Raw genomic sequence first — 16,652 nt, 5'->3', positions numbered from 1 at the left:
AAAGGGGTTTTTTTTGTTTTTTTTTTTAAATCTCTAAAATATTTTAAATGAAGTTTATTGAAATTACAGGGTTTTTTGTTTTCAGGTTATACTTGTGCAGGTAAACCCAGGAGAAACTTTCACTATTAGAACTGAAGATGGACATATCCAGTGTATCCAAGGTAAAAGAAAATTCCACTGAGTTCAATTAAATGTGTTAAACAGGAAAAACAAATATTTAAAAGATTCTTCATAAAACTACTGCCATAAGACTTCCACTACATAGTCATAAGCATGTTTACATGTTTTCTGTTATATGGTGAATGAATCTGTTCAGTATGTACTGTAAGCATGATTAGGAATCCACTGGAAGATAAATGTTAAGCTTGAAGAGAGTTAAATATCTTAGATGTATTACATCTTAAACTTTGCTGGTTATAAAATATATAGTGCACGTCAATTTGAATCTTGTCTTAATTAGATAACACTATTGACTTGTAATGATCTTGTCAGGATTTTAACACTTCAATTTACGGAGGTTTTAGCTACCTAACTCCAAATTACTTTAGTGAGTATTGTATGGCAAAATCTCTGTGCAACACTGTGGTATTTGTAGTCTATTGCTATTAAGGAGTAAATACTAATATCCATGTAGTTATGGAGAGCTTCTTCTGTAGTAGCAATGGCAAGTCTGCAGATTTTAAGCATGGTTTCAAAATGTGCTTCATATGATTATATTATTTTGCACAATACTTCCACAGTTGCAGTACCTATTTTCACCTCTCAGAATGTTTGCCCATGAAGTTTGTCTAGTCTCTCCATTTCTCTCAGCATTTTATTAATCTTTAATAAGATCAGCTTTCTGGAAATAATCGTTGTTTCTCTTTTAAAAAAAAAATGGTTGCTACTTTTTACAAGTGCAGATAGCCGGAGTAATGAGTAATGTTACTACATATTTTAATTCTGCTCATCAGAGAGATAAAAAAAACCAGCATTATCCTATACAGATATTTAAATAATATATAGTATGTGAGAGCAGAAAGAGGTTATGATTATTTCTTATCCATATTTTTTTAATAAACCCAAGTAGTATACATACAAGTGGAGCATTTATATTGAGCAGTATGACAGAAAAGTTTCCAAACGCTTTAGTGAGACATTAAAATTGTATTCCATGCACTGTTTTGAGTGTCAGTGAATCGCTCCTGCAGACAGCAGACACTTTATATCTGCTGATGTACACTTATTAAAATATATTTTGGGTTTTTAATGGAAAAAGTACACACTAAGATTTGCTTACAGTTTTCCTAATTTTCAAGTCTAGTTTTTAAATTCAGTTATCTAAAGATGGCTGCATAAATAAGGATTTGCAGCCCAAGTAACTTAGCCACGTTTTTTTAAATGAATGAGTGCTTACCTTTAGGCCACCAAATAAAAGGGGGGAGGGGTGGGGAGATTTCTGACTGTATAAAATTTGGAATACTTACTGTGGTAAAAAGTGCTAATACTTTTAAATCTTACACTTTTTTCCTTTTCAGGTCCAGCACATGTTCCTATGGTGTCACCAAATGGTTCTGTGCCTCCAATATTTGTGCCTCCTGGCTATGTATCTCAGGTAAGAATTAATTTACAGTTGTTTGCTTTTGCATCAGAAGTTGCTGCTTATCACATCCCTAATAAAAATGAAAGACAATTTCTAAAGCTGTTTAATAACTGTAGAAATCATGGTCTCCTTCACAAGACAGATCTAGTATATCAGGTGTCTGATTTGTGCATATAGGCTGAGATTTTCAAAAATGGCTATTGACTTGAGTATCCAGTTCCAGTACAAATGGGAATTGCCTGCCTGGCTCCCTTTAATGGCTTTGAAAACCTTAGCAATATTTTTCTTATATTGGCAGCAGGAAAACCTAATGTAAGTTGCAGAGTTTTTTTTCAATACCAGTCTGATTGATGAGGTTGATAGTCATATTCCACAAGTGCTGCCACTATTCAGTAAAATGAATAGTTGCTGCCAGATATTCCAGTTGTATTATCATGGATATATGTAGTGGAATATAGAGCCTTTCACCCTTTAGGTCACAGATTTGATTTACTCTCAGGTCAGTCATTACCAAAGTAGTTATAATCTGACTGTTTGGGATCTTTGTTGACATGTGAAAAATCTTAGTTTCCTATAGCACCTCTCACTGTAGTATCTAATCCCAGCACAGGTAATTTAGCTCTGAGATGGGGCTGGTGATGAGGGTTTGGGCGGTGAAGGAGGTGCTCTGTGCTGGGACCGAGGGGTTCAAGGGTTGGAGGGGGATCAGGGCTGGGACAGGAGGTTGAGGTGTGGGAGGGGGTCAGGGCATGCTCTGGGCAGTGCTTACCTCAAGCAGCTCTGAGAAGCAGCAGCGTGTCCCCCATCCAGCTCCTACACGGAGGCACAGCCAGGGAGTTCTGCACGCTGCTCCCTCTGCAGGCGCTGCCCCTGCAGCTCCCATTGACCACAGTTCCCAGCTAATGGGAGCTGCGGGGGCAGTGTGCGGAGCCCCCTGGCTGTTCCTCCACGTAGGAGCCGGAGGGGGGACATCCCACTGCTTCCAGGAGCCATGTGGAGCAGGGCAAGCCCCGACCCAGCTCCCCGGCTGGAGCACCGGAGCAGGGCAAGCCCCGGACCCCACTCCCCAGTGGGAGTTTGAGGGTCGGATTAAAATGGCTGGTTACAGCTCCCAGGTCGTAGTTTGCCCATCCCTGATTTAAATCCTAGAGAAGTCTGTTCTTTGCCCTTCCCAGATTCTAGCAAGTTCTATTTGGAGTATGTGGATTTTTGTATGTTTAAGTATTAAAGCTTTCCAGATATGTGAAAAAGTTTTATTAAAAAAAGGAATTTTGAAGCATATTCAAAAATTGGTAGTCTGGTTTTAAATTAATTGAATCTCCTTTTGGAGCTCATTCCATTGCCAGACTCCCTCAAGTGAAACACTTAACTCTGAAACATAACTTATGCATCACCTCCAGACTAGATAACAAAACTTAGGACATTACCTGTTAACTGCATTATCCCAGAGCTGCCTTGTGTCATGGGCTGACATACGTGTATGGCTTTGAAAAATCAGAAACAAAATCTTACACTGATGATGCAAGTGACTTGGGAGCTAGCAGTGGTTATAGGTGGAAGAGTCAGATGCTTTCAATTATATCTCTGCATTGATTAAACCTTTAGATCAAGATATAGTAGATTCATTTTCTGTTTCTAGGAAATTGTGAATGAGTGGTTCACTGACCAGATTCTTGTAGGAGACTTCATCTATTCCTCTCATAAATTTGGAGAGGAAGGCATTTCTTTATACTATTGCTACATTGTCATCTCGGATTAATGATTAGCCTGATAGGACCCCAGGGTATTACATAACTGATTTAATTGGGGGTAGGTGGGAGAAACTAGATGGGAGGGGGAGTTCAGTGTTGCAGCTTGGTCTTCACAACTTTTGCCTCTCCCAACCAACATGATTTTGGTCTTGCCCAGGTTTAGTTTGAGCCAGCCATTCTTCATCCAAATTCTTATCTCTTGTAGGCATGGGGGTGTCCGATATTGGCACCTGTAGGGGGAACTATATATAGCTGGATGTCATCAGTGTATTGTTGCCAATGAAATCCATGTTGCTTACCACCTCTCCAAGAGTTCTCATGTAGGACAAGATAGATCCCTCTGGAATTACACTAGTGAGGGTTTTGGAGAGCAAGTAGTTTCCCATCAGTTCTTTGGGTCTGTCTGGAAAGGCATTATCAAAGCAATTGTACTGCAGTTGTCTAGTTCATCTAAGTGATGCAGGTCAGTAGTATCTTGTGACTGACTCTGACAAAAGCTGCAACCATGTAGAATGATTGAGATATGGGATCTGTCCATTGTTATGAGGAGGTTATCTTTTAGTTCTACTAGGCCTATTTGTCCTCATGCCATGAGTCAAGTGATGTAAACAATCACAATAGGCACTAGACTACAAAGAGTCAAAAGACTTAATAAGCATGCTCTGTTTTTCCTTGTGGGGATCCCTCTGGAATATAGCTGAAGCACATTGTTTGCAGCACTATATTTAAACTTGAGCTAACCATAATGCCAATAAATGAGACTTCTGTCTCCCATACTTTCTTCTTTTGTATCAGTCTGATATACTGTCATCCTCTCATCCTTGTGAGGTTATTTTTTTTCCTTTTCCTGGCCAATGTAAATACTCCCTAGATCTTTCCTCCAGGTTGTCTTCTGCACTTTTATAGTACCTCTCAAAGGATTTCAAAATCTTTCTCTTTATCAACATTTATCCTCTTAACACTTCAATATAATAGTTACACTTTAGCAAAAATTATCAGATGTAAATGAGATTTTGTTTTCTGAGACCCAAAACTTTACTAATGGTGATGATTGCTTTTAAAAAAAATAATAATCTGGTGAATGTTCATTATTCTAAATCTTTCAGAACTAAAACTCCTTGTTTAGTGTCATGAAATTAGTATATTTGGACCAAAAAGTAATATCTGAGATAAACAACTCCTAGAGTATAGAGGACTTATGCTTTGACCCTAGTGGAGTGTGAACATTGTGGAAATGGTATTGAAATACTGTCCAGCTAAGCTGATTTGGGTGGCCACCGTGGAAGGCTTAAATAATGGTAGAAACCAAGTTTAAAACAAAATTTGGGGGTTTTAAACCTTTTTTCTCAGCCCAGTACAAATGAGGGCTCAACTTTCTGTACTCAAAGATGTACAAAAGTAAACACATGGTGGTAATGTTGGTCTCTACATTAGTAGAATGAAATACTGGAATAATGGGCCTTGACTTGTATCAACACCAAACTATAAAATTGTAGCTGAAACCCTTACTGTATTCATTAATCTCCTTTGTCAAACTGAGTTTTTTCCTAATTAGGTTCAATAGATGCATGAAACTTTGCCATGACTTTTAGATTTATTTAGCTTTAGTGAATATACTTAGTTCATTTGATGTAGAAAACTTATTTCTAGAGAAAAATTCACTCATATTTTAAAACAAAAATTCAATACACAAAAGACAAGCTTTTTTCATTATGTTCTTTTAAATTGAAGAAGGTAATCTATATTTTTTCCAAAAAATCCTAATAGTCAAATTGCAATATAATTACAACTGATGTAGAGGTCACATCACAGCAGACTTGTGTGGTACTAATCCATGAGTTGACACATTCTCGTTCTGTTGAAAAAATATTTTTCTTTTACTTGGTCAGTTTGCTTTATCTTTTACTGAGGAGCCTTTCAAAATATTTTTGGCATAAGTAATAAATCTGCAGCCACAATTTCTGCTTAGCGAACTATGAAATGCTACAATGACTTCTTATAGCCAGCCCTTCTAGTAGAGGACCTTGATAGAACTAGCAGGATAAAACATACGGTCCTCTTTGTGAAACTGCTTTAACTGTGAATTGTATAACATGTTTACAGTAATATTGATGATGTATTTAATTCCTTCTCAAGGATTAGGTGTTAAAAGGAGCAACTTAATTTAATTTTGTGCCGGGCTTAGAATTTGAAAGAGGTTGAAAGACTAGTACATTGATTTCTGTACGTTAATATGTAATGTGCAAATGTCTACAAGTGCATGAGTGTTGCATACTTTTAGTAATATGGTTTAGTTAGAAATTATTGGTGTTTTAAAAGCAGTGTTAATTTTGTATGATTTTACTTTGAGGACTGTATATGAGAAGCAAATCAGTTAATGTCTCAATTTTGTCTTTGCCAGTGTACGTCTAGTGTGGGCTTTTCTCCTTACATCCATTGATAATCAATCCATTATTATTTTATAGCACCAGTATTTTGTAATCTAAATTTTTGATGTGTAACAATGATTGGAGGTGCCAGTCAGAGGGGATGAGGTTACAGACAATTTAATTTTAAACCAGTTTAAGTCCTCTGCTTATTCTACTGAATTCTGGTTACTTCTCAAGTACCTGTTTTTCCTCTTTCATCAGAACATATATTCTGTCATCTAGTGTCTCTTCTGTCATATATCACTCAACAGCTAGTGGGGAAGAGGGGAAAGGAAGGTAGTTGATTGTTCTTTGACTTGAATGGGGTTTCAGGAGATCCTCATTATCCCTTTAACTTCTGACTAGATGCAATCTTCATCTAGAATCAGTGATAACTTGTTTTTGATATTGGGGAAAGAACTTTACAAATCTTGTGATGATAATTCCAGAGGCCTTTGGACCAACCAGAAGAGTGGATACTGAAAAGTTTAGTTCCTTGGATAGCATTTCTGTGTCGTCTAAGTGATATTGGATTCATTTACTTCCGGATACCACAAGAAGGCTATAGGTGTTCTGCATCCATTATCAGCTAGGATCTTTCCCTGTGGATGAATCCCAAATTTTAGCCTATGCTTGCCTCTGGCAGATGGCCTGAAGATCCAGCAGGACAGGGCATTGCTTATTGTTTCACAGTTGGTCCTAGTCTGATGTAGTTCTTTGAGTCCTTCTTTCTGTTCCTGCTTATATATGTGCTCTCCTAAAATCCTTGTTTTATCCCAAATTCTGGCCTAAATTAGCATTTAAAGGTGTATTAACTAACATGTGCACATTTTAAGTCTGGCATAGGCAAGGCAGTATATATACTTCAGCATGTGCTAAGCCAGTCAAATTAGATACTAAGGAGAGCCAAGATTTCAGATCAACCAGATTAGCATATGTTAAAGTATATGCTGCATTGTCTACACCATTAGTTAGCACTTTAGCTAACCAGAAAACTATCACATCTTTTTATCCTAGTCTAGACAAGACCTAAGGCAGGTCATATGTCACTTCTGACATAGTTGTTGTAAGAAGTAGGGGTGGCACTTACAGTCAGTTCAAGTTTACTTGTAACCAGGAATATGTTGTGGATATTTTCTGGGTTATTTACATCTCTGCCAGACAGCTTTTTTTTTTTTTAATGGGCACTCTCAGAAATTTGGGATTTCTTGCAGAAGAGTTTGAATTTATTGAGGCCCATCACAGTGGAGATTTTTCTCCCAAAGCAATACAGGTCAGTATCTGGTTCTGAATATCAATTATTTTAAGCTAGAATCTAATCTTAAACTTTAAGGAATGTAGATTATACAAAAAAAATTACTGATTTTTTTCTGTATTTTACATTGTATCACAGATGGTAGAAGAAAATGGAGTTCGTAAGGTGGTGGTATTACCACATTCGTCTGAATTCCATCCTTCCATGCATCCCCCTCCACCACATGTGCCACATTACATGCATCCTCACCCGGCTTTGCTTCCCCACCCACCTCATCCAGTGTACTCTCCAGTTCCAGGGACAGGAGAAATACCACCGCAGTTCATTCACCAGCCTCCTCCACCAACACATGTTTATCAAGAACAAGGTAAGACTTGCTAATACTGTGCTTTAACTGACAGAGGCATAGCCTTCTGGTTAAGGCACCAGGTCTAGAAGTCAAGAAACCTGTGTTCTGTTTGTCACTCTGTCAGTCTTACTGTGTGACCTTGGATAAGTCACTTAAAGCTAGAACCACAAAGGGATTTAGGCACCTAAAGCTGAAATTTAGGTACCAATGCAATGTACAAAACCCTCACTCAGCTGTCGCCTAGCTCTGTAGGTGCCCAAACTCAGAACCTTCACTTTCACTGTAGAAGTTCCCTGGTTACCTAACTGTTTGTTTTTCCTCTGGGCAAGCACACTGCTGCCTCAGGCAGACATCTGGAGCAATCCTTAAACCAGGGAGATAGAAGTAAGGCCTGCAGGACTTGATCCAGTAGGGGTGCTCTGACCTAACTCCACACACAATGACTGGGAGGGATTTTGAGAGATTATGGGATATTCTAGTGTTAAAGCCATTCCAATTTAATTAAAATAATCAAATATTAATTGGGCCAGATACAGCAAGAGAATCACTCTATAGTTCAGTGGTTAGGGCACTGACTTGACAGGTGGGAAATCCCTTCTTATCAGGCAGAAAAGTTAATTGAACCAGGGTCTCCTACATCCCAGGTGAGTACTCTAACCCTTGGGTTATAAGCGGGTGTCCCTCCCCACCTGGCCATTTTGTGGTGTTAGGCAGGAGCCTAAGCAGTCTGGCTCCAGGACTAGGGTTCCTGGCTGTGGTTTGTAAGGAGAGGTAGGTGCCTCCCTGCAGCCTAGGCTAAGGGTACTTAACTCCATAAAGGGGCAGTGCTTAAGAAACATCCCTCTTGGTAAGAATTTCTGAATGGCTAGCTTAGGTTGCTCTCTGCCTAGCATGCTGGCTTTTGTGGATCCCGTTCTTAGGTGCCTGTCTCTTCCCCCTTCATAGTTTAGGGAACCTAGGTGCCTAACTCAGGCTTTGTGGGTGCAGGCTGTAGCCTCTTCAAACCTTAGTTTCTCTATTTGTAAGTGGGGGAATGTTTGCCTTAGAGGGATGTTGTATGCCTAAATTCATTAAAGTGTTTGGGAAATCCTCAAATGAAAGGTGTTACAGATGTGCAGGCTCACAGAGTAAACTACATTTATTTGAATTCTGTCTTTTGGATGGATAGCAATGTAGAAATTTTACTTACCGTAGAATTTTTCTAATATCTTATATTTTAGATTTAATATCTTTAATACCTTTAAATCTTAGTCTTTGCTACTACAGGTTCAATAATGATACCATTTTAGAAATTGCTTCTAACTTTCTGAAAAAGTTTCTGCTGATGTTGAAACTCTTCATACTTGGTCTCAGCCCAAAGGTGAATTTTTTGGGAAGTTTGAGGAAATTTTCAACCGCTTTTATGTTCTGGGGAGATTTTATTCAGGGATTTTTTTTTCTTAAAGTCAGGTATGGCTTAAATAAATAAATTTAAAAAATAAAACCTTGGCACACACAACTGGTCCTCCAAGTTGAGGGTGGTGGGAGTAGCTATACACATTAATTGAGTGTGTTCACAAGTAACTTTTCAAAGAGCCTACTGACATAACCTTTTGTAACATAGCAGGATTACATAGTTCTCCTTTTATGAGCAATAATAGAAAAGAGGATATTTAACAAGATGGGGCTATTCAAGAGTAGCCACTGTCATAATGTGTGGGGAGCTTGATCAATGATAGTAGTGGTGGCAACTTCTTGGGAAGAAAAAGCTAGGGAAAATTTTAATAAAGCACCTAAATCTTATTTTCAAAAATGGTCAAGTCCCTTAAGATCCTTAAAGAATCTAGAAAATGTTATTTCTGCTGTTTGCACTGCTATGTCATAGGAAGGAGGACAGCTCTCATCAAGAGGCATAGTTTTGGGGGTGGGGGTATTAGGTAAAGACTAGCAAAAAGGAAAGATTTAACTATTGGGAGTATGCGGGGGAAGGGGATATGGGGGTAAGGATAGCTCAGTGGTTTGAGCATTGGCCTGCTAAACCCAGGGTTGTGAGTTCAATCTTTGAGGGGGCCACTTAGGGATCTGGGGCAAAATCAGTACTTGGTCCTGCTAGTGAAGTCAGGGGGCTGGACTCAACCTCTCAGGGTCCCTTCCAGTTCTGAGATTTTTATTATTATTATTATTATTATTATTATTTATTATTTTTATTATTAAAAAAACCAGAGAAAATAGGAAATGTTTTTAAAAGCTGAGAGAGGATTTAAAAATAGTAAAAAGGTTATGGTTCAGAACTGTAACTCACTGGGTATGGATTAAATACAAGAAAGGTAAATGGGCATAAATTAAAGGCAAGGGCTACATTAAAACAAATATGAGCAAAATTAGCAATACAGTAGAACCTCAGCATTATGAACAGCAGAGTTATGAACTTACCAGTCAACCACACACCTCATTTGGAACCGGAAATGCACAATCAGGCGGCAGCTGAGCCCCCAAAAATGCAAATACAGTACAGTACTGTATTAAATGTAAGCTACCAAAAAAATAAAGGGAAACCAGCATTTTTCTTCAGCCTAATAAAGTTTCAAAGCTGTATTAAGTCAGTGTTCAGTTGTAAACTTTTGGAAGAACAAACATAACGTTTTGTTCAGAGTTGCAAACATTTCAGAGTTACAAATAACCTCCATTCCTGAGTTGTTCATAACTCTATGGTCCTATTGTAGTATAAAACCAAAATAAACTTTGAGCTGCCTACTTTTACCACTACCTTTCTTATTGAGACACAAGTGATCCTAAAACACTGAGTGTATTGCCTGGAACTATAGGAAGCCCCTGCCAATCAGCAGTATGAAATTCTTATCATTTCCTCTGGTGCCCACACTCATCTGAGTAACAGTGTGAAAATTGTCAAGACTTTGGTCTTCACTTGGGTGCAGTTTGTCACAGCTATGAGCGGCACCAGATCTGTCCTCCTACAGACTCAGTTAGATAGCATTGCACTTTACACTTACTTAGAATTTGCAAGGTTTTTCAGTGCCTGGCTATGTTGCAGTTATTTTTTTAACTTCCAGAGTGTTTCTCAGCTGCCAGCTAAGCAAATTGTGCTGAATAAAACATACAAATGTTGTTGTCGTCTTTTAGAATCTCGTTCCCATGGAAGGACAAATTTTATTCAGCGAGATGAAAGGACTGTCAAAATGCAAGAACATCTGAAGAAAAGACTTAAGGAGAAACAAGCTAGTGGGCATACTAATAATAAACTTAACAGCCCTCCTTCTTCACCGCATAAAGTTCCCAATTCTTCTAATACAAATGTTCAGAATGGATATGGAAATGGAAAGGGACAGCAAGCAGCATGCGGGCTAATAAAGCAAAAACAAATAGTAAAAACAAGAGCAAGCCCACCAGCAGATTCAGAGATGGGAGGTAAGTAGTAGCTGGCTACTTTTGTCATGTAGGCTTTTTGATGGAAATACCCAAAGTATCTTACAGGTCTTACTCCTGGGAGATGGGGGGAATTGTGTGCCACTGCACATGCACAGAATTCATGTCCCTTGCAGAAATTTTTTCCCCCAAAGAAAATACATTCTGCCAGGAAGGCACTGCAATTACACCTTTCACCCACCAGCGGCTTCTGTAGTGCCAGAAGAGAGGGCAGCTGGCTCAGCCAGCGGCAGAGAGGGCAGGGGAGAGGCTGTCTTCCTCACAGTGCCCTGCTTGCGTGGCCAGGTGAGAGGCATGGGATATGAGGGGACAGACAGAGTGGGGCACACAGGGCTGCTGGGGAGTCAAGCAGACTGGGGTTCAGAGAGGTTGGGGGGCGGGGACAGACTGGGTGCATGGGCACAGGAGCTAGTGGGGTGAGCGAGGGGCTGAATGGGAATGGAGGTGCAGGGACACATGGGAACGGGGGAGAAGTGGCTGAGCAGGGTTGCAGGGACACATGGGGATGGAGGGGAGGAGTGCAGGGACACTCAGGGATAGGGCAGATGTGCCTGACTGAATGGGAGAGACTAGAGCTCAGCCAAGGTCTACATGGGGGTGGCTCCCTAACAATCTCTCCCTTCTTTCCCCTTCTTCCCCCCCACCCTCCAAAAAACCCTGTTCCATACTTTTCCCACCCACACCCAATAGCACTCCTAGTTCATAGACAGGCTCCTGCCCAGCAATTACTTCCCTCTCCATCAGTTTCTCCATTACCCCTGACTCCCATACTACTTCTGAGGGATGCAGGAAATACATTTCTGTATTGTAGTTTAAATGAATTATTATTCAGAGTTCTGTATCAAAATGCCTAGTAAGGAATCTGTAAAAAGAACAGGAGTACTTGTGGCACCTTAGAGACTAACAAATTTATTTCAGCATAAGCTTTTGTGGGCTACAGCCCACTTGATCAGATGCATAGGAACATTCTATGCATAAGATGAAGTGGGCTGTAGCCCATGAAAGCTTATGCTGAAATAAATTTTGTTAGTCTCTAAGGTGCCACAAGTACTCCCGTTATTTTTACGGTTACAGACTAACATGGCTGCTACTCTGAAACCTGTCACTAGTAAGAAATATGTTTGTCCAAAAAAAAAAAAATATCCTGAGTCTTTTTTTTGTTGTTGTCTGCATTGTTACAGACATACTTGTTGACAGGTATTTTGAAATAAATTACCAAAATAATTGAAACTGGCATGGTTATATTGTGTTATTTTGACAAATAAAATATGCAGAATTTTAAATTTTTCGGTGCAGAATTCCCCCAGGAGTAAGGTCTCTGCAATTACTTAAAAATAAATAAAAAGTCTTCAATTTCTTTGCCTTTTTAGGATTTATAGAGAAGGCCTGAAAGGTTTTCAATTGTTAGATTTTTTTTAGCTTAGAAATATTGGGAATATCAAGTCTGGTGTTCCATAGTTTTTCGCTGGAGTACCTCTTGGGAGAATCTGGAAGCATGTTTATTATAACCTCAAATGACTTAATTGAAGTGGAAGGGTGTTGAATCTTCCACAAAGATTCTTTCTCCAAAATTTCAGTTAGTCACTGAAATTCAAGTGGTATTAACAATTTATACCCCCTGACTAAAAATCTGTTTTGTTAGTTGCTCAGCTTTGAGAGATTCTGATGTGATTTTTTGCTAGTTTTCCATACATCATCGTCTTCCAGAGCAGACAAGACCTCAATTTCTAATATGAACCCAGAAAATCATTTTTTGCTTGAAAACAAAAATCCTTTCAGGCTTTAGGTATCATAAAGAAACAAACTCATCAAGTTCAAACTTTTTTCCTAATGTTTTGCTCATCACTTTCGCTACAGCTATCCCTTCATAGTTTATACATGGGTTTGAAAAAAGTAACCATTTGATTACATAATATTTGAAGTGTGTTGTGAGAAATTCACTCTTTATCACTTGCAACAATTGCTGATTTAGAATGTACGTCTCTTAGGAAAATTCCTGTTACTACTATTTAGGGGTACTTGCTTCTGCAGGATATTTGGCTGTTTTCAAGCTTCTAATTTGTGTGCTAGTTTCATGATAGCTGTATTGTTTCTCAGTTGTTAATCTTGCTCCTTTGGATAGCAACATACAACTGCCATACCAGATCAGACCAGTGGCCCGTCTAGTCTGGTATACTGCCAATACTAGCCACTTCAGAGAAAGGTACTCAAAATTGCATAGTTCGTTTATGGAATGACTTACCCATAGAAAGTTTGTTCAAACCCTTCAGCTACTGGTTTGTTAATGCCTTGAAACATGGGGATTTCTTTTCCCAAACTTTTAAAGTTGTCTTATGTAAATGTGGCTATATTCTCACTGGGCAGATAAATTCTAATTCTCATTTGGAATCTGCTAAACTCTTGTCCTTCATCTTGTGACAAAGTTTCACAGGTTAATTGTTCATTGTGTAAAGTATTGCTTCTCATTTGTTGCCTTTCAATTTCATTGAATGTCCCCTTGCTCTTGTATTATGAGAGAAGATAAACATGAGTGTTTTACTTACCTTTTGCATACCAGACAACAGATTTATGCCTCTACCATATTATCTCATCTAAACTAAACAGTCTCACTCTTTTCATTTTTTTTTTATATGGAAGTGCCTCTGTTTTATGTCCCTTCACTGAACTTTCTTTTGTTACTGCCATATCTTTCCTGAGATAGTGTTACCAGAACTCAGAACGGTATTCCATGTTGGGGTGTACCATAAATGTGTATAACAGAATCAGGAATCTTTCTCATTCTAATGTTTCATGCGAGTCTCGGTTATAATGAGTCTTCATGAAATTTCAATTGAAACGTTTTAGTCTGAGCAGTAAACAGCATTTTAAAATGAAATTACTCAGTCTCTTTAAATGTTTTCAAATATTCCTTTGAGCACAATGATGGACTAAGTGCCAGTTTTAAAAAAAATTAATTATGCAACTGCAAAATCAGCTTTCTGCCTTCTGTCTGAGCACTTGAGATACTGCTGTATCTTGGTCTATGACACTGGTTTGAAGGAAGGAAGGAAATGTAAATGAGTTGTGATCCCAATTCATTAAAGGAATGCATGTGTAAGCTTGTAATAAAAATACAATTTTTTTTTAAAAGTGAAAGACTTTACCTATTAGGATTCAAATTGCAATACTCAGAGGTCTGTTTCTCTACTGTAGATGACAAACTTAGCACTTCAATAGTAGAGTAAAACAGAAATCAGAATTTGAGTCTTGGCAGATAAGTAAAGGAGGAACTAACTTTCACTGGTATGTCTAAACATGTTTTATTAAAGATTTGGCCTTGCAAAAAGCGGTTACATTTTTATCTTTTAAAAACATTTCAGTTTTCTTTTAAGAATGCAATTTCAGTCTGAACTCTTGAATGTACAGGCTTCCATAACATACATGTTTTAAATGAAATATTTTTCACAAGCATATGACTGACTATAACAACGCTAGGTGAAAATGTGTTCTGCTGTATTTTTAGTATGTGATTTAAAAATCTCAAATGCATCTTCCAAATTTATATCCATGGAAAAATTTGGTTTACAAAGGAAATGCAGCATTAACTACATCACCAGTACATACAGCAGCCAAGACAAAATCGTGTTGTTAAAAATTTACATCTTTTATTTTTATATAAAGATTTTTGTTCAGTCAAAGTAAACCAAGATATGTTCAGATTAGGGAAATATATCCTTTGTGCAGGATGTACTAAACGGAGTTTGTGTAACGATGTTAGTTTTGGACAATTCTACAAATCTCGCAGCCAAAACAACTAGGGGAAATTAACTTTACATAATATATACTATTGTTAATCTCTTAATGAAGCTAACTCCATCTTGTGGTTGCACTTAGATAAACATTTCTTATCTGCTGGTTTGGGAGGCGGAGGGGTTTATTTTTATTTTTTTTAACTATAATAAAGTTTTATGTTTGGCTTTTCAGAGTCTGACACAGAATCCAAAAAATTGTACAATCTCCACGTAAGCGTTGGTAAACCTGTAGTAAGTATTGTCTTTGAAATGTTATGTATAATCCCCTGATTGTATACTTTCTCTTGATAAATAACATTTTATACTGTTTGTAATATTTCATTTTCTTCAATGATCTTTTATTTGAAATGCTTTCAATGTTGTAAATTGAAAGTACATGCTTTAGTGGTCGGAGCTTGAGGCCAAGCATCAGGAGCTCTGTTTTCTGTGCTCAGCTCTGCCACTCACTTGCTGAGACATCTGGAGCAAGTTACTTAACCTCTGAGTGCCTCAATTCCCCACTCTGTAAAATGGGGATAATACCTGCCTCTGAGGTTATTTAATATTTGTAAATGCTTTGAGATGCTGTGATGAAAAGCACTCTGAGTCTGATGCAATCTGTCTACTGAGTTCACTGGATTTTGGACTGAGCTCAGTTGAGTGCAAAGTATTAAAGAATAAGAAGTACTTACAAAAAGTAGTGCATCATTTTCTGTTTTATTTAAAATCAAAATGGAGCATAGATTTGAGTATTTTCAGACTGTTTGGGATCTTGGAATCTTATGGTGATATTTTAAATAGATTATATGCTAAAATTGCAGTCAAGTACATGTAACTCCTTTTGTGCATCAGTTGTACAGAGTGCAAGCTGCATTCTTTTCTCCAGCTTTCCTGCCATTCATTATGTTATGGTAATGTTGCTACTTTGCTGCCACTGATACCCTGTGGGTTTAGTGCCAGAAAAAGCTGTGCAAACTTTATTTTGGAGGACATTCGAAGTGCTGTGAAGAACATGGCAGAAAAGGCTTTTTAGTACTTGGACCAAATCTTTTTGATTTGAGCACCTTAAAAAAAATCTGTATTGAGAAATCTAAACAAGTGGTCAGATTTTTTTCAGAGGTGCTGTAGTTAGTGAGAACTGTGGGTACTCAGCTAGAAAATGGAGCTATTTGTTTGTGCGTAAACACACATTGGCTGCCTGATTTTTCGTAGGGTACCAAATCTGAAAACTTTGGCCTAAGTACTTAGTGCAGACACTGCAAGTGAAATAGAAACGTCACTTCACACCCTAAGACTGTTTAAATACGCCTATGGTCTATTTATATAGTGCCCTTGATATGAGCACCCTAGAATGATTAATAGTTAAAACTGAAATTAAAGCTCAGTAAAGTCCTAACTTAAAAAAGACTCAGCACTTCCACTAACTAAAAGTAAAGAATTCCTCCAGTGAGAAACTTAGTGGGCAAATGAGCAAGTACCATGTTAATGACTAATGTACCTTTATTATAGCAAGCAAACCTATTTGCATTATTTTACTGTTTTTAAAGGTTTCTGATATACAAGCAAGATCAGCAGTTCTGTCCTGGAATCTCTCAGTTAGTTCACAGAATGGAGAAAGTCAGAGTCTCACTCCAGCAACATTTATATTTGAAGTAGCAGTATCCAACAGCGGCAAAAATGGAAAATTTAAATCTGTCTATATGTAAGTCTGGTTTCACAATACATATGTTCAAATACACTGACATAGATCAGCAGTGTTTTTATCAGGAGGTGTACGGTGTCTTGCAGGCCTACTTTTTTCACATGGAAATCATTTTAAGTAATACCAATAGGTATTATGTATAAAGGGGATAATGGACACTTTGACACTAAATGTACATTGTATAGTTCTGTTTTGCAATAAGCCTGTTTTGAAGTACATGGGAGAGCTATCACTCTTTGTTCCTACAGAGGAGAAGAAACAACAATTACCCTTCCTGAACTCAGACCAGCAACAGATTGCCATGTCAGGTATGTACTGGGAACTTCCCTAATAGGATTGGAATACCCAATATTGTGTTAAATTAGAATTATATGATTTCTTCCTTCTTGAAATGGATGGGATTATGAACTAT

At 38.0% G+C, this 16,652-nt stretch overlaps 1 protein-coding gene across 3 annotated transcripts in view; it reads left to right on the top strand.

Moving 5' to 3' along the window:
* The window catches only part of LOC123377534 (fibronectin type-III domain-containing protein 3a-like), a 74,081-nt gene that overhangs the window by 30,927 nt on the left and 26,502 nt on the right, over nt 1-16,652 (top strand). For all 3 annotated transcript variants that reach the window (XM_045030574.1, XM_045030575.1, XM_045030576.1), the window contains exons 3-9: nt 86-161; nt 1,518-1,594; nt 7,135-7,363; nt 10,466-10,750; nt 14,732-14,790; nt 16,086-16,240; nt 16,489-16,548. In XM_045030574.1, coding sequence (XP_044886509.1) covers nt 86-161; nt 1,518-1,594; nt 7,135-7,363; nt 10,466-10,750; nt 14,732-14,790; nt 16,086-16,240; nt 16,489-16,548 — 941 coding nt within the window. The remainder of the gene's footprint in view (nt 1-85; nt 162-1,517; nt 1,595-7,134; nt 7,364-10,465; nt 10,751-14,731; nt 14,791-16,085; nt 16,241-16,488; nt 16,549-16,652) is intronic.

This window comes from Mauremys mutica, chromosome 9, assembly GCF_020497125.1.
Source record: "Mauremys mutica isolate MM-2020 ecotype Southern chromosome 9, ASM2049712v1, whole genome shotgun sequence".
Classification (NCBI taxonomy): Eukaryota; Metazoa; Chordata; order Testudines; family Geoemydidae; genus Mauremys; species Mauremys mutica.
This window is presented reverse-complemented; position numbering and strand designations above follow the sequence as displayed.